The sequence below is a fragment of the Atheta coriaria genome, unplaced genomic scaffold, assembly GCF_025399875.1.
Source record: "Atheta coriaria isolate IRGN ID8LTWV9N9 unplaced genomic scaffold, Caltech_Dcor_3.1 hic_scaffold_6_pilon, whole genome shotgun sequence".
Lineage (NCBI taxonomy): Eukaryota > Metazoa > Arthropoda > Insecta > Coleoptera > Staphylinidae > Dalotia > Dalotia coriaria.
Window position 1 is genome coordinate 11,006,201 of NW_027045448.1, and position 24,663 is coordinate 11,030,863.

Here is a 24,663-nt window from a genome sequence, read left to right on the forward strand (position 1 = left end):
AGCCTGCGGTCGAGTGGCCCCAAAGGCACGCTTTAGCGAATATATGATGATGGCCTGTCCAAACGCCATTCATAAACGTGGCATACAATTGTTTTATGCCAATGGTTCTTTGTCTGTGAAAAAACAATGATATAAAATAAATTCATTTAATAAATTGTGTTATTTTCGCAGGGAGTTGATATATCTACGATCGAGTAAATGTTGACACTGTCGATTGGATTTTGTGGTAAAGTTAATGCCAATAAGCTAGTGATTAACGGAAACTGAAAGCGTTAGAGTGATTGAGTGGGAAGATAGCCCAAGACAAACTAATCCTCAGTGATAGCATCAATTAATACTGAAGGACGATTAAAATAAGTTAAAGTTTATCGTTTTATATTGAGTTGGAATTTTTATATTGATTGACATAATAAAAAGCAATTACTTTAGCAAATAAAATGAAAACAGCACGAACGTCAGCTAAGAAAAAGATGCATAAAGAAACATAAATCAGTTTTTGATCGGCAGATAAGACAGTCGACTGGCAAAACGTGAAATGTTTTCCGAGATGTACCTTAAAATGTAAAGAAAATTCAGTTCTCAATTTTCTCTCAAATTTTAATGGATTTTCGCTACATTTACATATTAAAAACATTTTCATATATTAATATTTTGATCTTTATGCTTCTGATAAAAACTGGTAAAGCATTTAATAGCATTTTATTTACCGTCATAATAAAATTAAATTAGAATGCATGCAATTTTTAAGCCCATTACCTCGGCTTATTGTCATGACGTTAGAACTAATTTCTACTTCTGCTAGTGAAAATTCAGTGAACACTAACTGCTTGTTCTAACATGCATTTTAAAACCAAGCATGCGAAATAATTGTTATTATATTATAGTACTCACCGTGGTTGAAATTTCAACTAATGTAATTAATTAAAACATTTGCGTTGGTGAAATATAAATTAGAAGCAACGGTGTTAAACAGAAAAATGAAATTACTCGCACTGAAATTAATGTATATTTACTTTTGACTAAAATATAAGTGTTACATTTCAAGAGAAAATCTATGCTCCTCATATAGACAATAATTTTCACATCAAACAAATTACACAACTGACTGAAGTATAATAGAAATAAATTTAATTTTTGTGAAGATGACTAAATGATTACTGGTTGTACACTTGTCATATTGTAAAAGTTCACACTAAGATATTTTTGGTTAACTTCACTGGTCAATTTATTAACTAATGTATAATAATAATAGTAATAATGTATCCATTAGCTTGTCATTCTTATCACACATGTACCTATACATTAAATTGATTTGAGTTTTGGGTGTTTTCTTAAACGATATTATAAAATCAATACCAACAAAAACCATTAACGCTTTATACAAGTGAGTAACAAACAGTGAGAAATTAACTGATATAAAACAGTGCTCGACATTCAATGAATTAATGTGTTCACTTAATGTCAGTTTTAATTCACCAGCTTATTCTAATTAAATCAATCCACTAGCGAAAACAATGCATACCAAGTTGTATGCACTTGATGGCAATGAAAAAGGCAATTACTCAGCAGTTCATTGCATATAAATGAAAACACGAAACGCAATGTATATAACAGCGTATTTGTTCGAGAAGAGCGTGGGTGGCTAACATTTGAAAGTTAAAATAGCAGCGCTCCGTTATTGTGGCTTAACGCACACGAAGACATGTCGCCACGTGGCATGGGTGGTTTGCTGCAAACTCGGTCGCAGTTTCCAGTCGCGACGCTATAACTGCCTAAGAACACTAATTACACTATCAAATATGTTTAAACAACTAAACATTCCAAACAAATCAAGAGCTTTTGATTAAATTTGTTTAAATGTTATGCAAAATAAGCATTTTTGGTAATATTTATATTAGCGTATGATTAATAATTTCATACGAGAAATATGAATGGTGGCTAGCAGCTGGTGGTAACGTACGCAGCGCAGAAAGGGAATGAGAGAAGTCCGCATCGTGCTGAGCGCGAGATTCCAGCACTCGTGAAGACGAACAAAGCGCAAAGCAACCGCCTCCGCCGCCTCTGCCGTCGTCCTGCAGCGGACCAGCACACGCGGCGTGGCGCGGCGCGTAGCATTAGCAGGGGCAAGCACGCAGCGAGCAGGAGCAGAGCAGCCAGCAACCCCCGAAGTTCGTACACAGTCCCGATCGATGTGCGGGTGCACGGACGTTACCCGAACCGCGAGCGCGAAACGTCCGGTAGTCGAAACCCTTTTTTGGAAACACCAACAACGTTGCGCGCCGCGCCGCGTTGTCGTTTCTTCCTTCTTGAAATCGCACGCTCGCACTCATTCTTTCTCCATAATTGCACTAATTTTCGATGGACTCTCTATACCTCAGTTTTCATTCAAGCCTTGCGTGCCGTAAGGAAATCAAAACCTCACAAATTGGCATATCCGGGAAGCGAATCCGGTGAAGATCCTTGCGGCACTAAATCCGGGTTTTAATGTATCAGTATGGTTTATTTATCGCGGTGTGCCAAACGCGATTAACGTGTGACGCGTTCATGCGTTTTGCTATCCTGGAGTGGTGCAGTGTGTGCGTGCGTTGTCCTTAACCTGCTTAAATCAGCAGGGAGCCCAGGCGAGGAAGTAACGTCCTCATGCCCAACGCGACCAGCACCAGCCCTTCGAAGCAACATAAATAATTCAAGTGCTTCGAACCTGTCATTGTTAATAATTCAATGCGAATAATGCCTATAATACGATTTAAATCATAACCAAAATGAAAGAGTGCTCTTTAAATATTCAATAAATAGTCAATAAGTAAACAAATAACCAGTTATTATTTTAAGAGTTATCGAAATTAAACGTTTAATAATTTGAAATCACACCAAAATATAACTAAAATTTATAGATCCTAGTTACATAAGCTCCAGTTAAACATATACAATAAAATAGATAATAAATGAAATAGTGAGAGTTTAAAGTTTCAAAGTTTCGCAGTTTAAATAATATTGTTATCTGAAGTTGTTAAATGTTATAAAAATATTGCAGAATTACTTACTAAATATTTTTAACAAAATAATCACACCAAAATAACTCTGCAAATTATAAAAGGTAAATTCAATTCTTTATTTCAATTTGTTTATGCAATATTTGAAAAATGGATTGAACAATACTGGTCAGCGGTTATATTTTCATTGAGCAGCATTCAAATCTGTCCGAGTTTTATCGTATTCTGCTTTCCTACGGATTTTCGCAATCTCGCCACGCTGTTTTAATTAATAATAATAATGATTAAAGAACGTTGACTCAAACCAATGTCTGTTATTGCATTCCAGGCACTATACGAAGTGGTAAATGAGCAAAATGCGCAAATTAATATTCCTTATACACATAATTGCACACTTTATACTCATAACGCAAGATAAAGATCGAATGTTATAAATATACACATTGCGTGCATTGTTTCACCAGAGTAAATAACATAACTTATAATGGTAGAGGAATAAATACTAATTATTGTAGGATTAAAAGTGAAAATGTTATCAAAATCGTTTTATCGTTTATGCACAGGTTTAATTATGTGACTTGAAGTTGTGGCGTGGCGATGTTGATATCGATTCAGGAAAGCCAAAGTGATTTATTACTGCGGGCTGGTGATTCGTTCGTTGGAAAGTTATTCAAAACCATGGAAGTTTAGATAGCAGGAAATATGATTCTGCAAAAAGTATATTCCATAGAAACTGGAGAATAATATTTTAGTTATTTTAAATTCTTCATTTACTTTATAACTAAATAGCAAAATTTTAAAAATTACAGTATACTAGTATAGAATACAATGAAGTACATTTTTTGCAAACTCTACATATAACTTGTTTTTATTAATAGCATGGTTGCGATTTTGCGATTTCATTCTGATTACACTTCACAAATGTATTACATGTCTAAACTTTAAATGATTGATGTTTATACATTTTAACTAATTGGCTAAACTTGTGTGATGAATTGTGTTGCATTTACTAGATCCATGCAATTCTACAGTATATGTTATTAAAGTCTCGTTATCCATAACACAATATTACACTTAAAAAAAACTAGGTCAATAAAATAAAATTTTGGGACAAACAAGCAAATTTGAACTCATCCTATTACATTTTTAATAATATATTTTTTATCTCATGCCCATATTAAATTATTATTAGAAGTTGTAAATTAATATTACATTGCATAGCACTCCGCAGAATCCTTAGATGCACATAAATAACTGTATAGTCAGCAGAAGTGAAAAACAATTAGGCTACTTTTTTTCTCACTGAAATTTTGCGAAAGCATCGAATTTAATGGCTATGTGCCAAGCAAAAAATGTGGCTAATGAGAAAATACGATTATGACGTTACTTGTAAAATCATAAACCACGATGAGCAATATCATGCAAACACCTTTTTTAATAGCCTCTGTAAGCCCATAATGTCATAAAAATGTAATTTCAGTTGTGACTGTCGAGAATATTGAATTTCTTTTACGTATTTCTATTATTAAATTAAAATCTATGCTCACTGACCTTAATGATATTAATAAATGATAGAAAACAAGCTTAATATGTTTTGAAGCATTGATACCGAAATAATTAAATCAAAATAATTTAAAATTGCGCTAAACGACATTTTAAATGGTATCGTTTTTGTTTGCCTTATTTACGCCACACTTCCTGCTAGCGCTGGTATAAAATTGACGCAGCTATTAATTTTCGCATTCAATTAACGCAAATTAATTTGCTTTCAGAATGCCCCGGCGGGGAGGACGTGTAACGTTTTAATTTGCGCAAACTTTTAAGCCAGGTTGATATTATTCTCGTAATAAATCACAGGTTATTAGTTCCGGTTTCCTGAGGATTTAAAAAGATTTAAAATGATATACCTACAAAATATTCCAGAAAAGTTTTTCTTTATCCTCGATTTAATTTTTTAATCAAAATTGTAAAAATTATAAACAAGGTTTTGTAATTTTAATTATAATTACTAAAAGGATAATTAAATTCAACTGCGGTCGAGGAACAAAAATAAAAGCATGTTTGCTGTCCTGCTTGAAACCAAAAGAAAATAATTTCATTAAATACTGTAGCTACAGAATCCTTGCCTAAACATTGACGTTTCTCGTAGTTTTCTTTTTTCTTGTTTTTGTTCTCCTTGATTTCTGAATTATACCGCCGTATAAAAGCTCGCAATGCTCAATGTGCGTTACATAAGAGCAAAAAATGGCGAAAAAAAAATCGCTAACGTCGGACCAAAAAGGAAACCATAGCATAATTTCCACATGAAGGTTTTTATTACGCTTGGCAAACGTAGCATGGCGTTGCTGGCACTAATTTGTGGTTTTATTTGATTGAGATTTATTTGAAACCTCTTTATTTTGTTGCATAACATATACAAAATTATTAGACACCCTTAAGACTTGACTATATTATGATTAACACACCAGAAGAGAAATTAACAAACGTGGTTAACAATGTAACATTCCAAGGTCTTTGGCATAAAATCTTTTGACATATTTTGATAACATCTTGATTTATGGCTATTCTTATAAAAAATAATTCGGATGCCTTTCTCAGACGTAATATGAAAAGCCCTAAATTAAGAGTATATATATTTTATTCCTAATTTTCTGACTTTCATCAAAACACGAAAGGCTGTTACAGTGTTCGTTCTATCACGACCATCTTCACAATTCACCCGATCTTATGATTGTTATATCAGCGGGCAGCTGGCATTATTATTAGATTCGCGTGAGCGCGCGCTTGGAAAGCCGAAATTCTATTAAACACAAACACGGAAACAGGACATGAGCATGAAAGGAGAAAGCTTTTTCCGTCATGTTATTTTTCGTCATTGTTCGCTTGGTGCACACTCGTCTCTGGTACGAGGAGATAGACGCGTTTTCTGAGGACAATAAACGCTAGTTTCTAAATCGTTTTGTAACATTTTTAAACTAAAATAAAATGAGCTTTATTTCCAACAAGACTGAAGCTAAAACTTCTAAAGGTTTCATCACATACTGAGTGCTGAAAGTATTTGCTTTTGTTTTTGTTTATTCTGTATTATGTGCCTCCATCATATATGCATTAGAATGTAGCTTTGAATGCGTGGAAACCACATATTTCGAAAATAAGGCTGCCAACCAGTCTGGTGGTGTAACGCTTGGTGAAAAATGCCTACAATTTGTGCAAAGTTTATGTTTTATGAAACACATGAATGTCGTCGGTTTATTGTCGACAGTCACGATATTTTATTTGTAACCAACTCGTGAAATTTTGACTTTATTTAGTTCACACCTTTAAGCGTGAAGTACAGCGGGCTTTAATGTCAAACGCAAAAATCTGTAGTATCAAAAGTAATATTAAAATATACGTATATTATCAAGAGATTGTAAATCAGGAATGGTTAAAATTAAAAACAATAAAAAATACATACTGGTGGCAATTAAATACAGTAATCATGATAACATATAAATAAAACCACAAGAACCACTCCGTAATATATATATACAAAAAAGTAAAATAATACGAGTATCTCATGTACTGTATGTTTCTTTTATTTATATAAGGAAATATGGACCTATTTTTTGTTTGCACGCGATACATTTCATTTTATACTATCAAGATATATCATAATTCTGAAAGTGATAAATTCTTTGCATCTTTATTTAATAGTTATAAGCATATTAGATATCCAGTATTTGACTATAAATTCCAACTAAATAAATCACAGGAAACCCTAATAATACAACAGAATACCAACTCTATTATTATTAAAATCAACATTCCATGTTTTACCACAACGACCTCAAACAAAGTAAAAATACCCAACCTCGATTAATTTGGAGTATCCGGCATATAATACAAACGTACTTAGAACCTCTGCGTGCCGACCTAAAATAAATTTGATTGGGAAATGAACGAAAGGAATTAATCCGAGCGCACAATGAAAATCCCACACCGGGCCCATGACAAAAACTGATCGCAGCCGATTTGGCGATTTATGTTCATTGTCGTACACATGCGGTGCTACGTAAAAGATTTTGTCGCTTATTTTGTCTAGTTCTGAAAGTTTCGAGGAGATACTCATGTGGACACTGTCCCCAAAGGCATCGTGCTCCAAAACCATCCACGAAAAGCGCCTCCCCAGGCACACGACAACCCATTTCGTCTGGAAATATCCTTTTTGCCAATTCCGTTGCAATGCCCGGCCGGAGCAGTAGCCGCCGGGCACTGTCAATTCGTTTCCCGTTGTTCGTCCTGTTTCCTTGCATAGCATGTCCCACTTCGGTTTTTCTATTTTCCAGCACGTTTACCACGGCTACAAAGTGGTCAACGTAGCAAATGTACCCACATTTTATCGACTTGGTGGTTTTAACCTTCGTTGGTTTCATAAAGAGATTGATGATTTTATTAAATATTAAAATTCATTTTCTTTTGCTGATCAAGCCAAATGGAACAAACCGAACCTATCGGTAAGCTTTCAAAGTGAATCACATCAATTCTTTATGCTAGGGTGAGGTATACAGAGTGTTTTCAAATTTTTATTTTATTTGACCTATTTTCAAAAAGGTCTTATTCACATTGTATATTATTATATTATTATTATATTATTATTATATTATTATAATAGTACGAAGTAGGGAATCGTGACATCGCTGCAACGAATATTGGAAAATACCAAAAACAAACAAAATAAAAATCAGGTTTCATTGTCAGCGAAACACATTAAAATACACGTGATAATAAAATAAATAGGAAGCAATTGGAAGCTAATGGAATGTACAAATGTTTCACTCCTGTTTTATTTCGCTAAAAGCTCGTTATAAATCATTGCCCCAAAACAATTAAAGCGAGCAAATTGCATTAATAGTGGAAAACAAAGCAACCCCATGAAAACCTACAAAATACATAAAGAAAGATTGATACCCTACTAACAATAAAGTAATGCTTCCACAAAAATGTACATCCATTACTTTTTTCTGTGACAATGTCACTGACAGTTCTGTTTCATCGTAGGTGAGTGTAGCATGTGCTATCATAAATCATTTTTATGTAAAACTGCTTCGCCTTCCATTCGGAACAGAGTTATTGATTAAACGCAATTATCATCATATTCACATCTGGGTAAACAATATCTCCACAAACATTTCGAAATTGAAACGTTCATCATTTTACTGATTGATTGCTGAAGTAGAAATCTTATTTCAACATTTAGGCATTTATGAGTTCTGGAACTCTTTTACGAGTACTTATCAAATGTTGGTTTAGGTGATAAAGGAAACACTTATTATACCCTTATTGCATGTGTTTCCTCAATTATTCACTAACGAGGCGTGATTTAATGTAATTACGATGATTTTTAAATATTCGATAAGAAATAATGCGATTAATGCGTCGTGTGACACTCTAAGATGGCCTATTATGAAAACTCTCCATCAAGGATATTTTTATGAAATTTTTTTTATAAAATTGGTTAAGAAATTGAGAGAAGTTATTATGATTCTAATTTCATTCACGTTTAGGTGCCAAAAACCCTCTTGGATGTGCTTACGCACTTCCTTAAGTTGAAAGAGTCACTTTTGTTGGCAGTCATTTGACGTTTATAGAAGAACCAAGGAAGAGGAAGTACAAAATTGACGTGATGGAAATTAAATGGCAACCTGGTGGAACAAGTCAAGTGTGGTAAATTTATTCGGGACCAGCTGAATTCATTACGTGCTTAGGCTTTGCTAGGCTTTTCTTCATACGTCAATGTAGAAAATAAATTGATCACAAGAATTTATTGAGTCTAAAAGTTAATTGCAAAATGTATTACAATTTCCGTTCAAAATATATCTTAGTGTTGTTTTCATTATTAACTAAATCAAATATTGGGTTATCCTAAGATAATATTTACGACTAAACTTACGTGATGATGCCACAAATATCATAAACATAAACTAAACTTGAACCTTGTGCGGATGATAAATGATCTTTCACTACCTAGTATTAATATATTCTATTGAAAGCTTTAAGTGCGGAAACTGCTCAAATTATCTAATTCATTGCCTTGCTTTTCAATTTCTGTTTTGCTACGAGAGACTCCCTATATGCATTCAGGACGAGAATAACCTCCCCCATTATATGCGTCTCTTTTAGGTGCTATAAATAACACGTTATTTGAGAATCGAACTTGTCCATAAATTCTAAATCGATTTTCTTGCTTTATGCCTAGAGTTGCAAGTTTTCCCTACCGTATGTTTTGCTTTCCTCTATTTTTTTATCGTTTTGCAGGAAAATGTTTCGTGAAAATATATTATTTTCTATAGATTTTGTCGATCGTAAATTTTTTGAAACTTGATTTAGTTTTCCGCATGCTTGCCAAATGTCACCGAATGCAGTATAATTTTACTGATGCTTAAAGCAAACTGTAAGCATGCTTCTCGCACGTTAATATCCTCATTGCTGATAAATCGAAAAAGAAAGGAAACTGAGAACCGCCATTACCATCCGTCCCATTGTTTAATACCTTTCGGTTATGCAAACAGCTTTTTATGTTCTTTTCACTTGGCCTGCTCACACGCTGAATAAGAATCGCCTTACAAAAAGGCAAGATCACATACACGTTGCAAAACAAGCTTCAGTTTCACAAGCTTCTATTTCTCGCTGTAATTTCGTCCGCGCCACGTCTTTCCTGACTGTTCATGTTCCATGAAAGAACAAAAAAGTAGAAAAACCATGCGGTAACAGAAGATTTCACACTATTTTCATTCCACATGAGTATTTCCACGAACGTGTGACCTAATAATGAAACCACTGATAACAATGACTGGAATGTATAATTCTTGTTTTCCAAGTTTTGGGAAAACCATCAACCCGCAGTGGGCCATAAATCCGGATCGAACCTGGTGCTAGTTTTGCTGCGACGTTTTGGCCAGTGTTATCCGTTACTCACTGTGAAAACTATGTTTATACACGTTTGTGGCCTAGTATTGGGTACAGCTAAAGCAAAGTGGCGTTGCGTTGCTCCATTGCTGGATGCTGGATGCCATCCAAACGATATCTTTTTTGGTGCATGTTATGGGCGTGCGGTGCGGCACACAGGCGCTGTCGCGCCTCCGAAGGACGTTTACAATGGCGCGTCGCAGGAACGCTAGACTATGGCAGACAATGGATAAATGTATAAAATAGTGGGAGGATTGCAGTTGAAATACTTGCGGGAAAGGAATGTCGCAGCACGCAGCACCGACAAATGTGTGTGCGGGGCGTGAATGCAAGAGCCTCGAGATATGCGTTATTAATGTCGCGGCTGAAACGTTTTCAATGTTTGTAAGATTACGGCATTGTGTGCCACTGTCGTGTTGTAATAACTCTGAAATGACCGAAGTGAAGCATAAAAATTCAAAAAATTGAATTGAGATTACAAAGTTTTTTGGCTAAAATTAATCACGTTGGTTAGAACTCACCACTTTTAAAATTAATCAATTTAATTAACTTTGAATGACCTACATTTTCAAAATGTAAAAGCCAACCTTGAACGCACAAGTTCAAAGCTAGTGCGCCGAGGGAAACGATACAAACTAATTTCACATGGATGTTCGTGCTATGTAAGCAAGTTTGCCAATATCATTTCGTAGTTTCAAATAAAAGAGGTAAATTTCGTCCATGAACACGCCATGAATTTCGGTGCACATTTTTTAAACACGCTATGAGTTTTCACGTCGACATGCACAGTTCCCTCTTGCCGCTGCGCATTTTCCATATTTCATGCAAGTATATTTTATGCTTACAATATTTCTCGACAAATTCACTTCCTGCAGATAGATTTTTTTCAAGGATTCGTTGCGTGCGGAACATAACTTTAAACTTTTGCTCAAGACTGCAAGAATTTTAACAAAATAAACCTCTTTTAAGATCCTTGCTCATTTTATGGGTTAATGCAATTTTTAAAAGTTTGGACTCAAGCCAATCTTCTGCGGTAGTGGCTCGTTGAAAATTAAATGAGTCTGGAGGTCGATGAAAAACCTTTTTACATTAATTGCACACTTAACAAGGTTATTCCAACATGTTTATTTGATTGTACGAGTAGAACAGACACTTTCAACAAAACTGCAACAAAAACGTTGGATTAAACTCTGTAAAAAAAAACTGTGACAAATTTGAATTTTTCATACAGAAATGAAAATATTTCAACACGGTCTTGAATGTGTATATATTTTCAGAATAAATCATATGAATATGCTCAACACTAAGAAAAAGAAATCTCCAACAACACCTATTCAAATAAAATTACTTGCTGTAATAAATTACTTTAAGTACGTGAGATTCTATGTGAGATCCTACACATGTTGTTCAGATAACAAATTACATAGAAAAATGAGATTGCTCTGGGCTATGGTGTACCACAACAAATAAAATGCATGTTTAAGTTGAAACAAACTTCCATTCCTCTGTGCATTCAAGTGTATGCTTAGGTGCAGACGGTAAGATAGTAAAGTACCTAATCGAGTAACCGAGGAAAACTTTGAATACATGGTTCAAGGGAAGAAAAGTCGGTAATCTAAGTAAATGTCGCAATACAACAACGCATACGAAATTACGTTCTCATTGTCTGTGTAACGAAAGCGCCTCAAAACTTTCGACCTTGATACGAAACTATGCACGAGTTGCTGCGGATTCCGATAATTAGTTTTCAACATCCCAACACCCCCAAAACAATATATTTGCTCAACAGTAGAATCAATAAATACGTTTTCTATTAGTTGCAATAATTAAGTAACGTTCTTAAAAGCAAGAAAATAAAATGGAATTTTGTAGGCACGTTTTGCTACTGACCTAATAAAGATAAACTTGCTTGAAATCGAGTTTATTCAATTTCATGACACCCACGAAATTGCAAAAAGCAGCTTTTCGTGCATCGATCTTCGGCAAGTTCCAGCACTGTAATCTGGTTAAAAGCCATCTGAGCCGAGCTGAACGAATGTACGTACCAGCAAAAGTACGAGCAAGGAAAAAGCGTAGAATGATTGTAAGTGCCATCAGAGTGCATGCAGAAAGTCGATGTATGTAGAAAAAGCTGGCTGTAGAACAAAATCATGTGAGTAAGCGGATAAATCTTCATTAAGATGTTTGTTTTCCATGTAAATTTGGAGAGATACATACTAACAACAAATAGATTTATTCAAAAAGTTGTCTTTGTAAATACATAATTTTAAAAGCTCTAAAGATAACGTGACTTGGGTAGAAATTGACAGTTACAAAAAAGTTTATCAATTTGGTGATAAAATAAATCAAAAAAGTTTTATCTTTTGCTTGGCAAAGCTTTAACATATTGGGATTTATTAATACGCATGAGAAAACATTAATAAAAACTTCTAACGCATAAGTTGAACTGTTTCATAGTTGTTTCATAACTTGTGACTAGTTCGACATGATGGTTTCAACCGTCAATTCAATTCGGAAGTTTGTTTAATAGCAATTTGTTTTTGCAATTTCAACTCTTACATTCGAGAATTTAATGTGCTTCGTTAATGCGAATCCCGATTTCCATTAATGACACGGCTATACATTACGTTCTCCACAACCTCTTTATGGTACCTAAAACTTATATCCATTAGTGTCTGATAATAAGAAAGTAGGTACGAGTATAATACTCAGCGTATTTTCTCAAAACATCATATAAAAATTACAATAAAAGTTAAATTTCCCAAGTTTGTGTAAACGCTATTCGTAATAAAACTTGCTTTCATAATCTTAATAATAGCATTCATTTGCGTTCTAAAGAGACTACTAATTAGAAAGAATAAGTGCACGGAACAAAGCGCTCATTAAACACAAAATGCAAAAAGTCTACGTTGTTAGGTTGTAAAATGTTCTGCGAATCGTGTCAAACGTTCTGGAAAGTATAAAGAACGCAAATAATTGCTTAGATTTTCCACGCTGAGTGCTTTACAAACAATCTACCTCGGCAATCGCCGGCCATCTTCCCATTTAACAACGTTTTCCGATGTCCACCAACGTAATTGCTCTGCGTTCCTGCGAACATCTCTGTTCGGATTTTTTATTGCCAGGAATTTCTTACGCTTCAGGACCTCCATGTGGCACCGCTGAATGTTGAGACTGACATTTATTTTCTCCGGAATTATTAACAATCCAAACATGTTTTACGTTTACGTGATCTAAAACAAACAAAAACTAAGAACATGAATCATACAATTAGTAGAAAAACTGAATAAGTATCAACTTGAATTTTAGAAGAATCGATCAATGTATTGTTCAATCCATTAGTCAACCGTTTAAACTTTTAAGTAAAACAAAATATTGGAATTTACTTACTCCCTTTCTGCAGTGCGCGAGAATCGATGTTTGTAGGCGACGTCGACATTATCTGAACATCTCGCGCCGTGAAGACGATAAACGCTCCATCATAGTCGTTCACGATTGTGGCGGGTAGTCGGAGGAGTTCGCGGGCCGCCGGCCCGCTGCACTGGTCCTACGAGATGCTCCCCAATGGGGAATACTCTCCGCAGACAGGATCCAAAGTGCGCGTCAACTTTCCGCCGGAGACGCTCGATCGCCGACACAGTCGTTCCCTGCTGATACCGCGCAGGAATCGCAGTATGAGCGCGTGGAGCGACATTAGTCGATCGAGTTGGCGACTTGACGACAGGTATGATGTAATTAATAATTATAGAATTATCAAGAAATATTACAGCAGACAGTATTTTCAAAAACTCGATAGAATTTCAATTAAGCCTTCATTTTATTGATAAACGGATTTGTTCTCAAAATCAAAACATATTCAACACTATTGAAATTGATCGAATTACAAACTTGTAGGATATCATAAAATACAAATATAATTCAAAAACCTGATGTACAACTTCAAAACTTTTATGTATAAATTTATTCAAAATGGAGGCTCTTCTCTCTACGCGCGAATAGGATGTGATTATTGACCATCAAACCTATAAATTAAATCATGAAATAGAAATTAACCCTTAAGATGTTTTTACAAACCTTTCAATGACTTCCAAGCGGTATGTGCAGCATATTCACAAATAAATTCAAGTTTTGCTGTTGAACTACCAACTTGCTTTTCAATATGCACCAATGCAGATGTTTTCAGCTGCTGCTTCACAAGTTCGTAAGTGTTCTGACGACTAAATTCCGATGGGACATTGAACAAAATCAAAGTACATGCCTAGAAAAATTAATTGATATTTGTTTTAAAACGCAGCCCAAAATATTAATTCAAATGATATCTCACCATTCGTTTGTCAGGAGATCTTATGGGTCTTGCCCATTCAACTCGGATGGGACCTCCCCATGCTACCAACTTGTTCGGCCAAATACTTTTGCGACATATGCTTGCATTTTGATGACTGTCAAATTCCAAAAATGCCCAGCCTTTGTGCAATCCACTTTCCTTGTTAATTTGACACTTAACATTGATAATGCCAGGAAATAGCAACTGCAGGTCACATTTAATTTGAAGCGGCGTTATGGTTGGTGGAATGCCATGCAGGAATAGTTTTGTGTTGTCCCATGATATATAAGCGGAGAGTTGTCGATCTTTCAAGATATAGCCGTGTAAGCAGTCAATGGCCCGATAAGCATTGGCCACTGTAGTATAAGTAACAAAACAGAAGCCTCGGGAAAAGCCAGAAAACTCCATCATCAGGCGGAACTCGTATATTTCTCCGATTATTGAAAAATACGGGAAAAGTTCGATTTCGCACATGTTACGCGGTAAATTACCACAAAATATTTGCGTACCTGACTCAGGTTTGGTTACGTTCTCGTTGGTGTAAATGCGTTGGGCCCGTTCACAACGAACTTTATCTTTTGTTAACAACAGCATTTTTGCTTAATTGTATATTTTTGAATCTTTAATTCCGCTGTGAAAACACTTCACCTCGTCAGCTGTTGCGGTGCTAATGCAGTTTCTTAACACTCAAAACTAAAAACATCGACTTGAAATCAAGTTTTTCGGAGACGTTGACGGAGGGGAGCCACACAAAATAAAGAAATAAAATGATGCAGGCGAAAAACTGTTTTGTCATATATACAATGGTGGTTCTTTCTGAGCCTGCAAAACTGAAAATATAGATACAACCAATGTTTTCTTGAATAAAACCTCGGGTTTAGTTGCTCAAATTATGTTTTATATTTTTTTCAATATAATCTTCATAGTGTAATCATCTGATTAATTAATTCACATGTATCAAATTACAAAAGTAAAATCAAGTAGATCTTCATGTCAAGGAAATAATTTTACTAATTATAATAGCAATCAGGAAAATCTGTCTTTTTAAATATGACATGAGGCGATCCGTGAATTTCCATTAGAACATCATACCGTTTTCGTGAAGCACAAACTGGAAAAATCATTATAATATTATTTCATTAGCAATAATGTAAAAATAGATAAAATATTAATATATACCAGATTTGGATGAAAAGGCAGGTGTTGTGGGATCGCAGGGGGGAACGGTGCCAAATGGTGTGGTGCAGGTGGAAAAATAAAATTATTCGCCATCATTGGTGAAATCGGAGGCGGATTCTTCAACGCTTGGCGAATTCGAATAAGTCGCCTTATTTTAGCCGGAATAGACCTGCAATATAATTTAACAATTATGTAAATATTATTATTATTTAAATTCTGCACCAGTTACTTACAAGCAGAAATGATTTGGCTCAGTGTTTCTGGTGTGTAAATTGCTATAGAATTCAGGACGAGCCCATGTAACTTCAAGCTTTCTTCCAAGTATTTCAGCACCTGTTTGAAACAAAGCCACATAACACAATCAATTATTTATACAATTACAAAGTGTTTATTACCAGATAATTTTTCAAGGGCATTTTCTGCAGCAGTGCGATTATACAAGTGAATAAACGCATAATCGTTCTTCTTATGGACTTTGTGCACCAACTGCATCGGAATTAATTTCCCAATTTCCATTTGAAACTTCTCGGGCGAGAGACCCACCGCAATATTACGACAATACAACTTAGTAACCTGTCAATAAAATACACAAGATTAATTGATCAATTCATAAACGCCCGCATTATCAATAGATTAGAATACCCTCGACATAATGTTGGGATCAGGGTCGGGCAGTGGTTCGGCCCAATCAACCAATATATTCGACTCCCACAGGATCAGCGATCCGGGCTGGAGGCGACGGCGTGCTATCGCCGCATAACGATGATTCTCAAACTCTATGAACACATACCCTCGGTTAACGCTCTGATTGAGGCTGGACGGATACATTATCACGTCCTTAATGCCATCAACAAACTCATTGAACGCGTCCTGCACTTCTTTCTTCGTTTTGTCCAACGGTATGCCGCCAACAAAAAGACGTGTGTTGTCCAACGACTTAAATACGCCGATCTTGCATCCCTGTCGTAGCTCGTAGCCGTCGAACATTTTAACAGCTGCGTTGGCAACGTCTACGCGAAAATAGGTCACGAAGCAAAAGCCGCGATTTCTTCCATTGAAATCCATCATCAACCGAAGCTTAAAAATCGCACCGGCACGTTCGAATATCGGTACCAGTATGTCTTCAAAAATATCTCGAGGAAGTTTCCCAACAAATATCTCACATCCTCGTGGTGGATTTATAGAGTCATTCATGGGGTTGAAAAATACGCGTTGGCCATTGTCTTGTTCAATGTGGTAGCCAGTGCGTGCCAGTAATGCTTCAATACGTTCCATTGTAGTTGCCTCTACTAATTGTAACATTTTGATTATTTTGTCTAAGGTGTTTTCCGATTTGTTCACGCCACCGACTCACTAAAGTGAATGATTTTTGCTCGTGAAGCTTTTGGTAGTTTCGCAAGTTGGGCCGTTGAAAAACGGTCGTTGTTTTAGTTAGTGGGGATGAGACGGCGGCAGAATAAACCGTTGAAATACATTGTAGTATAGTTTGCAGCTGACTTTAAACTTATTTTCTTATTTTTTAACCGTCTTCGCGAGACTTTAACCGTCTGATGGTCATTTTATTCTTTTAAGTTACATTGTTGCATCTACAGAAGAAATCGTCTAGGCGAGAACTTAATTCCACATATTTATATTGAGCTTTTGAAAATTGATTATCAATGGCGATTTGTTATTACTTTATTATTACGAGTATGCATTAATATTTTATGTAAAATAAAATATTTATCAGTCGGAATTGTAAATGATTTTGACGCCTGCATATTATTCAGTAATGCAAACATTGGCAAAACATTTATACAAATGTACCTATTAATGTAATGCAATTGTTGTTCAATTACATTCGCCATTTTCTTTCTTCTCGTGTGCTACCAATAACATTGCACAAGTACGTGTATATCCCCACTTCGTAATCTTCAGGTAGAAACAAGTCGCCTGTACCTTGAACTGCTGGAACGAATTGAACCGTTGTTGAACGTCTGGCAAACCAGTTTAATATATACTCGTACATAAGGGCGAGGAATGTTATGCATCGCTACGAACGGTTTGCAATGGAGGCAAGTTGTAAGTTTTCGAGAAGTCTGAGTTGAATTTCAAAACATACTTTATTTTAAATTATAAAAAAAGAAATATCGGTTACAATTTCATTAAAATTATATAAATCGGTTACAATAATATACGAATAAAATTAAATGAATATAAATATTAATTGAATTATTAGTAAAGTAATTTAAAATAGAATTAAAAATATTCTTTTGAAGTCGATGGTTCATCCTCTTCCAAATACTTAGCCTAAAATGAAAAATTATGTAATGTAATAATATTAGGGGAAGGTTGGCCAAGTCGTACCCCTAAAATACAATTGGCCCTAAATTGAAAGTTTTGCAACATAATGTCAGTACGACTTACGTGACGGTACGACTTAAGCGACTTTCCCCTACTTATAAAATATTATTTTTTTATACATACAATGTATCTATCAACTCTCTGGGTGCTTTCCTTTAAAGAGGTCCTACCATCAGAAGAAGCAGCATCATCATAATCACTGGATTCACCTGATCTTGGGTCCTTACATTTCTGCTTGACAATCCAGCGTTGTTTAGCAGGCAACGACCTAATAATAATTATTAATTTTAATATTTACAATTTATCAAGTGTATAATGCATACATACAGGCAATAATGTGATGGTATAATATTCTGCATAACTTTCTTACTGTACATCTTCGGGCGCGCCCATGTTACCTCTAATCTATGATCGTAAATCATCAAATTACGCAAAGCCCGAATACCTCCTTCGGCCTCGTGACGATTTCTAAAATGCACAAACCCATAATCGCTGCATTTGGATATCTTGTAGATTGAGTTCGGTTCAACCACGGCTTCAATGCTGTCTTTCAATTCGGTATACGACAGCTGCGATGGAAAATTACGAAAGTAAAGCGCGGTAACCTGCGTATAAGGAAACAAACAAAATTTATTGGAATTGAGTGTTTACAAGCATTACATGTGTTGTTCGAAACGAGCAATTACCTTGGACATGATTTCTGGGTCAGGTTCAGGCAGCGGTTCCGCCCAATCGATTTTAATCCTGAGTCCCCACAGCATCAGTGACCTAGGCGGAATGCACCGCCGGGCTATTGCCGCCGCCCGATGATTCTCGAATTCGATAAAAGCGTAGCCACGATTGCGAGTTGGATCAAACGCCATGGGGTACATAATAACATCTTTAATACCGTCCATGTGCTGCTCAAGCGCTTCTTTCAACTCGTAGATTGTTATGTTCTGTGGAATGCCACCGACGAAAAGCCTCGTGTTATCAAGAGATTTGAACACGCCGATCTGGCATCCCTCGCGGATTTGATAATTGTGTAACTTACGGAGGGCCATATCAGCCGCCTCGCGCGTAAAATAACGGACAAAGCAGTAGCCGCGATTGCGGCCGGCGAAGTCCACCATTAAGCGTAGCTGATAAATTGGCGCGGTTTGCGAAAAAAGCGGCACGAGTTCATCTTCGTAGATTGTGCGAGGCAACTTGCCGACAAAGAGCTCAGTTCCTTTTGGGGGAAATTTGTTGGCATCGTTGTTGCGCAATCCATAAATGCGTTGACCGTTGGCTTGAAAAATGCTATATTTTGTATCTTCAAGTAGTGTTTTAAGTTTATTTGCTTGATCCATGATATTTGAAAGTGATTTGAAAAATTATTAATTGTATTGGGAATCACTACAATTATTGAGCACTCTTAAAATTATTTTGTTGATTTCAGAATCACTACATCAACACGATTGTTGGTTTCTAGACGCTGGCAAGTCAACGACTATTCTGCGACCGTTATAAGTTAAATGCCCGCGAGTGAGCTTTTTCCTGTTACTAGGTGCTTTATGCTAGGGGGTGATGAGTGATCGGATGTGACGAAATTCTAGATTTGTGCTGGTGTTTTTTAAAAATCAGCGCGTAAATTTGAATGGAATGTAAAAGCTCATTTTGTAGCTTAAAATTCATTCTTAAATACAGCACAATTAAAAATATGTGAATTTAGTAAATTATCGTAGGTATATGAAGCATATATAAATTTTAATTAAAAGTCAAATTGTATTACAGTTTGTTAATCAACTTAATAATCTGTTATCAAAGTTTAATTTGCCAGACATTCCCTTGTATAAATATATAATAAATATATTATATCATACCTATCTACTAGCTTAAGACGAGCAGCTGCTTGCTGGCCTGCACATTTTTTTATCCTGCAAAACCAAAAGATTCAGCTGCCGAAGAAACTTCTACCTACTACTCGTACATGCAAAGAAAAAAAAAACGGAAAAATTTGTGCGCAAAAGAAATCTCAACTCAATTTATTATTGAAAAAGTTTACATATAAAAAATGATTACATATTCGTACAAAAATTACTTAGCTTATTTATACGTTGCCAATTATTTAAACATTTAAAAAGAATAAATACGGTTGAATATATTATTGGGTTACATAGTCTGAATAAATGATTAATACAAAAATTGCGATGGATACACGATTAAAAGTTTAGGTTTGAGCTCGATGGTGTATCGCCCAGCTCACGGGCGTATTCCTCCTGAAACATACAAATATTTAATGCAAATTCAGTTCGAAATTACCTATGGTAAATGCTAACAAGAATATGTTGATCCCGTGGAAATATAAATAAAGGTGTATTGACTCGAGAACTTTCCGAATTGTAATCGGCACAGTCGCTGGACCTCTCCGAAGATCCACCATTTTTGTTACTTTTTTTTCTGATAAGCCACCTTGACCGTGCTGGCAGCGACCTAGACATTAAGTTGTTGTTAAATAATTCCTTACATGTACCTAAATATCTACATCTATATGTGTTAACATACATGCAATAATGATCCGGAGTAGTATTTCTGTTATATTTCCTGCTGAACCTTTGTGGCCGTGCCCAAGTGACTTCTATCTTCTTTTGTAAAATTTTAAAACACTGTAAATCATGCAAACATTTTTCGGCAACCTCTCTATTGATAAAATGTACAAATGCATAATCTAATGTTTTGTACACTTTTGTAATTAATTCGGGCTTGACGGTAAGAAGAAGTAGTCGTTCAAATTCTTGAGTGGACATAAAACTTGGTATGTTGCGCATGTACAATGTCGCAACCTGTAAAAATATTTAAAAAACATTATTAGTACTTTATTATATTGTCTTATGTATGCATAAATTATTTAATTACTTTTGACATAATTTCGGATGGAGGTTCGGGCACGGGATCAGCCCAATCGACTTTAATCGGCGAATTCCAAATATGTGATCCGGGCGGAATGCGACGGCGCGCAATTGCAGCTGCGCGATGATTTTCGAATTCTAGGAACGCGTAGCCTCGATTGTATGTGATATCGTCATATGAAGGATACATGATAATGTTTTTGATATTATCCATGTAATATTCGAGCATATGCACGATTTCAGTCTTCGTTTTATCTCTCGGCAGGCCGCCGACAAATAGTCGTGTATTGTCGAGTGACCAGTAAACGCCAAGTCGGCAACCCGGTCGCACTTCGTAGTAGTTCAAGCAACGTATAGCTCGCTCCGCGTGTTCGCGCGTAAAATAACGGACAAAACAATAGCCTCTATTTGTTCCATCAAAGTTTACCATAAGACGTAACTCGTAGATTGCTCCAATTTGCTCGAAAATCGGCACCAATTCGTCTTCGAATATGTCGCGCGGTAGTTTTCCAATGAATAATTCGCTGCTGCGTGGAGGTTCATCATGGGAGCTGGTTCGCAGGCCATAGACGCGTTGACCATTGGTTTGTGTAATACTATATTTCGTATCTTGTACTAAATGACAAAGTTTTTTACCGTCGTACATGTTGAATACTAACACACTCAATTCACTCGTTTAATACTTGATTTGTAAGGGCAGGAGCACTTATTGAAAGTTAGTTCATATCGTTTGGTTGTGCTGGAGAGACTAAAAACCGTTGCAGGTTTAGTTAGTGGGGATTAGAAGGAATCGGAAGTGGAGAGATATGATGTGTCAATTTTCTGCGCGAAAATTTCAAACATGGGAAATGCTGTTTTCAAAACTATTACTTTTATTTGTTAAACATTTAAAACTAAACATACAAAGCAGATCTATAACTATGCACTATTAATTCATATATTTATATCTAAAAATAGAATTATAATTTATGAACCACTTCTAAAATATAAATTCGAAAATTCTTAAATATAAGAAATTATCTATAATAATTATCATAAAAATGTGTGTAAAAAGTAAGTAAATCAAACAAATCAAACATAATTAACATATTTTAAAAACTTACAAATTGAGAGCTTGAACAACACCAGCGGTGCGGTCAGTAAGTTCATCACCCGTCATATAGTTCAAGCAATTTCTACAAAATGACGATTGTCCTTCATCACCTCGCACACAATTGGTCAACCTAGAAGTCGAACAATTCGCGGCATGTTGTATAGCGTTCTGTTGAAATTTCTTGTAGGGATTGTTGTTGTAGTAGATGTTATTGTTGCTGTATGGACGTTGGCTTGATGTGCAAGGGCTGTCAGGCAAGGATGAAGTCGGCGAGTAGTTCTCCTTGTTCTTTTTCTTTGGTGGTGGCTTGGCCCAGCAGACTTCCACATTGGTGTTCTTGAAATACTCGCGAAGAAGGGAGAGACCGCGCTGGGCGTCTCGTCGACTTATAAAATGGATGAAAGAGTAGTCGCGATATTTGTAGATCTTCTCCAAACTAAATTCCGAACCCAACGCATTAATGATCACATTTGCAAACTCTTCAGGTTCTTGTAGAACGTTCAAATTGCGTAGAAATAGTTTAGTTACCTGCGCACAAAACAAAATGGAGCATTTTAGTTTAGTAGAAGTTAAAATGGCGACTTAAGAGTCCACTTACTTGTTTCATTGTGCCATCATCAACGCTGTGCAATGGAGCCGACCAATCGACTAGAACACGATTTCCAAAAAAGAATGTGTTCTTGAACTCTGCACGAACGCGCCCAGCTTCTTCGTGCGATGCAAATTCGACAAAGACAAAACCACGGTTGCAGTTTCGGTCAATGTACGATCGGTACATGATTACCTCCACGATTCCTTTCATACCCATACGAATCAATTCGTGCCATACCTGATCTTTAGTTTTATCTTCTGGAATTCCTCCGATGAATAACCTCCTGTTGTCGAATGACTTCCTCACATGGATTGTATGTCCTGGCGCGATTTCCATTTGATCAAACATCTCGATTGCGTTACCCGCCATCTCAGATGTATGGTAGGTGACGAAGGCTGTTCCTCGGTTGCTGATGCCTGATGGACTCATCAATAAACGAAATTTGTAGATGCATCCCGCGGTTTCAAAAAGCGGAAACAGAATATCTTCGAAGATTTCGCGAGGAACTTTGGAGATGAATATCTCGCAGCCGTCAGGTGGTACCAAAGCACCATGACGCGGGCCCAAAGTACGTTGCGCAGTCGTTATATCCAGAGGATAATTTCTCTCGATAGATAATTGTTTAACGCGTTCTTCGATTTCTAGTCGGCGAGGGTTGAAAACTGTTTCCATTTTAGAAATAATTCGAAGTGAGATTAATGAATTGGTAAAAAATGAATTGTCTAATCAACGCGCACGGTCAAGTCGAAACTGAAGAATGGTAAAGACTCTTTTGCGCGATATACTTTTGAGATTGCGTTTTAGGGAACTAATATAGTGGGGAGTTGGGGGCTACCACCTTGGGTGGCAGGCAAAGCACAAAAGCACAGCCTTACCAAAAGTTAGTTATAGTCAGAGTCGAATTAAAAATGTGCTGAAAATTGTATACTTTAATCTTTATCAGTAATACGATGTTATTTTAACATGTATGTTGAAGCAGATTACTTCCGGTTCGATTACTAAATATGCATATTATGTTTATCGGCAAACAGCTGACAATATCACGTCAAATTTTCGAAGTGCTGATCTGTATGAAAATCACACCTGCTAAGATTGTCCTCGCAGGAGATTGGTTGGTGCTCTGCTGGTGATGTAAATTCTAGCAAAATCTACATCTTCCCCGCATACCCTTCTACAACCGTACATAAAAAGCGTTGAAAGACTGTTTTTCTTCGTTTATTTACTTTGCTTTAGAAACCAAAAATTCTGTTGGATGTTTTTTACGTCTGGACTTACGCCACGAAGTTATATCAACTTATTTTCGTTTGTCTGGTCGTGGTTGGAGTGGTTTTGATTTGCAGCACTTTTTTTTAATGCTTTTTCCTGCCCCCAAATAGTGCCTCACGGCTTTTCAGATTCTGCATTATTTGAAGTGTTTTGAAAACGTATTACGTTTAATTTTGTTTTGTTTTTGTTTCTATTTTCGTAATAAATCAGTAACTATCCAACAGCAATTTGGCAGTTTGTCAAGATTAATTAACATAACACGTATTTAATTAAAATTGTGAGCTATTGTGCACTGCCCAAACTTTAGTTAATTAGGTCATGTTCATTTTGCAACTTGTCTGCCAGTTATATCTGCGAAATTATCCCGCAACTTGGGAGCATTTTTTGCGGAAACCATACGTCTAATCCTTTGAAATATGACATACAATAAAGTATAAGAAGTTTGCGCAGCATTTTCCCCGTAAATCCACTGTTAATCCACAGCGCTCGGGATCATAACGCTTTCCGTTTGAATTCGAGAATAATGATTCGAAGAGTGCGAACAATATAACTCAGCTGCAAGTTGCAAATCAATAAAATAATAAAGATTGCGGCTGGGCGTCAGTATCGCTAATAAGATTTATTATTGTAAACACGATAACATAAACTGTGTGTTTATGGTTTAAAGCGGGCTGGGTTGACCCAGAAGATCTCGATTACCTTAAGTTCGATACTTTGAAAAATTATATTATAAGTTGTCGATCATCATTATTTACTAAAATAACAAGATTATGGTTTATTAAAAATAGGCACTTAGAGTTAAGAGGTCATTTTATAAAATGTTGGTACTAAAAAATTGACATAAAACTGCTCAAATTACATATAACTAGTTGGAAAATAATTCAATTAACTTTAAAATATGAAAAGTAATTGTGTTAACTAAAGATTTCATTTCAATATATCTAACTACGATTAAATTTAGTATTGGGATGATTTACCTATTGTGTAAAATATGTAGGTATCTGAATACTTAGATGTACAGAATTTAAATCGTAGTACTCGATAACACTGCCTTA

General features: G+C 35.8%; 5 protein-coding genes across 5 annotated transcripts; all 5 read right to left on the reverse strand.

Annotated features, from left to right (window-relative positions):
- Nucleotides 1-13,901: 13,901 nt before the first annotated feature.
- LOC135794360 (probable RNA-binding protein 46) lies at nt 13,902-14,859 on the reverse strand. Its single transcript, XM_065305591.1, has 3 exons — nt 14,266-14,859; nt 14,016-14,199; nt 13,902-13,963 (listed from the first exon to the last, which is right to left on the reverse strand). Exons 1-3 carry the CDS (start codon nt 14,857-14,859, stop codon nt 13,902-13,904), a joined length of 840 nt encoding a protein of 279 aa, XP_065161663.1.
- A 395-nt stretch (nt 14,860-15,254) lies between these two features.
- LOC135794343 (probable RNA-binding protein 46) lies at nt 15,255-16,780 on the reverse strand. The gene is made up of 5 exons (XM_065305575.1): nt 16,087-16,780; nt 15,840-16,017; nt 15,678-15,777; nt 15,445-15,613; nt 15,255-15,376 (listed from the first exon to the last, which is right to left on the reverse strand). The coding sequence occupies exons 1-5, from the start codon at nt 16,744-16,746 to the stop codon at nt 15,344-15,346; spliced, it is 1,140 nt and encodes a 379-aa protein (XP_065161647.1). The 5' UTR covers nt 16,747-16,780; the 3' UTR covers nt 15,255-15,343.
- A 902-nt stretch (nt 16,781-17,682) lies between these two features.
- On the reverse strand, nt 17,683-19,250 carry LOC135794368 (probable RNA-binding protein 46). The gene is made up of 4 exons (XM_065305616.1): nt 18,474-19,250; nt 18,115-18,392; nt 17,911-18,055; nt 17,683-17,733 (listed from the first exon to the last, which is right to left on the reverse strand). The coding sequence occupies exons 1-4, from the start codon at nt 19,116-19,118 to the stop codon at nt 17,683-17,685; spliced, it is 1,119 nt and encodes a 372-aa protein (XP_065161688.1). The 5' UTR covers nt 19,119-19,250.
- Nucleotides 19,251-19,970: 720 nt separating this feature from the next.
- On the reverse strand, nt 19,971-21,303 carry LOC135794384 (probable RNA-binding protein 46). The gene is made up of 3 exons (XM_065305642.1): nt 20,665-21,303; nt 20,466-20,591; nt 19,971-20,027 (listed from the first exon to the last, which is right to left on the reverse strand). The coding sequence occupies exons 1-3, from the start codon at nt 21,301-21,303 to the stop codon at nt 19,971-19,973; spliced, it is 822 nt and encodes a 273-aa protein (XP_065161714.1).
- Nucleotides 21,304-21,756: 453 nt separating this feature from the next.
- On the reverse strand, nt 21,757-23,109 carry LOC135794385 (probable RNA-binding protein 46). The gene is made up of 2 exons (XM_065305643.1): nt 22,349-23,109; nt 21,757-22,278 (listed from the first exon to the last, which is right to left on the reverse strand). The coding sequence occupies exons 1-2, from the start codon at nt 23,012-23,014 to the stop codon at nt 21,757-21,759; spliced, it is 1,188 nt and encodes a 395-aa protein (XP_065161715.1). The 5' UTR covers nt 23,015-23,109.
- Between the last annotated feature and the right edge of the window lie 1,554 nt (nt 23,110-24,663).

Bases quoted from the DNA above. Each gene is read 5' to 3' on its own strand.
- LOC135794360 (XM_065305591.1), bottom strand. From the start codon at position 14,859: ATGCTGTTGTTAACAAAAGATAAAGTTCGTTGTGAACGGGCCCAACGC. The intron at 14,200-14,265 runs GTGAGATATCAT...TAATTTTTCTAG, and splicing joins GATCTCCTGACAAACGAATG to GCATGTACTTTGATTTTGTT. The intron at 13,964-14,015 runs GTTTGTAAAAAC...TTTAATTTATAG, and splicing joins CGCTTGGAAGTCATTGAAAG to GTTTGATGGTCAATAATCAC.
- LOC135794343 (XM_065305575.1), bottom strand. From the start codon at position 16,746: ATGTTACAATTAGTAGAGGCAACTACAATGGAACGTATTGAAGCATTA. The intron at 15,778-15,839 runs GTAATAAACACT...TGTTTCAAACAG, and splicing joins TGCCCTTGAAAAATTATCTG to GTGCTGAAATACTTGGAAGA. The intron at 15,377-15,444 runs GTATATATTAAT...TGATTTTTCCAG, and splicing joins TGCCTTTTCATCCAAATCTG to TTTGTGCTTCACGAAAACGG.
- LOC135794368 (XM_065305616.1), bottom strand. From the start codon at position 19,118: ATGGATCAAGCAAATAAACTTAAAACACTACTTGAAGATACAAAATAT. The intron at 18,393-18,473 runs GTAATTGCTCGT...CCTTATACGCAG, and splicing joins ACCCAGAAATCATGTCCAAG to GTTACCGCGCTTTACTTTCG. The intron at 17,734-17,910 runs GTATGTATAAAA...TTTTCATTTTAG, and splicing joins AGAGAGTTGATAGATACATT to GCTAAGTATTTGGAAGAGGA.
- LOC135794384 (XM_065305642.1), bottom strand. From the start codon at position 21,303: ATGTACGACGGTAAAAAACTTTGTCATTTAGTACAAGATACGAAATAT. The intron at 20,592-20,664 runs GTAATTAAATAA...ATATTTTTACAG, and splicing joins CATCCGAAATTATGTCAAAA to GTTGCGACATTGTACATGCG. The intron at 20,028-20,465 runs GTACATTTTATC...TGTATGTTTCAG, and splicing joins AAACATTAGATTATGCATTT to GAGGAATACGCCCGTGAGCT.
- LOC135794385 (XM_065305643.1), bottom strand. From the start codon at position 23,014: ATGGAAACAGTTTTCAACCCTCGCCGACTAGAAATCGAAGAACGCGTT. The intron at 22,279-22,348 runs GTAAGTGGACTC...TTTTGTGCGCAG, and splicing joins ATGATGGCACAATGAAACAA to GTAACTAAACTATTTCTACG.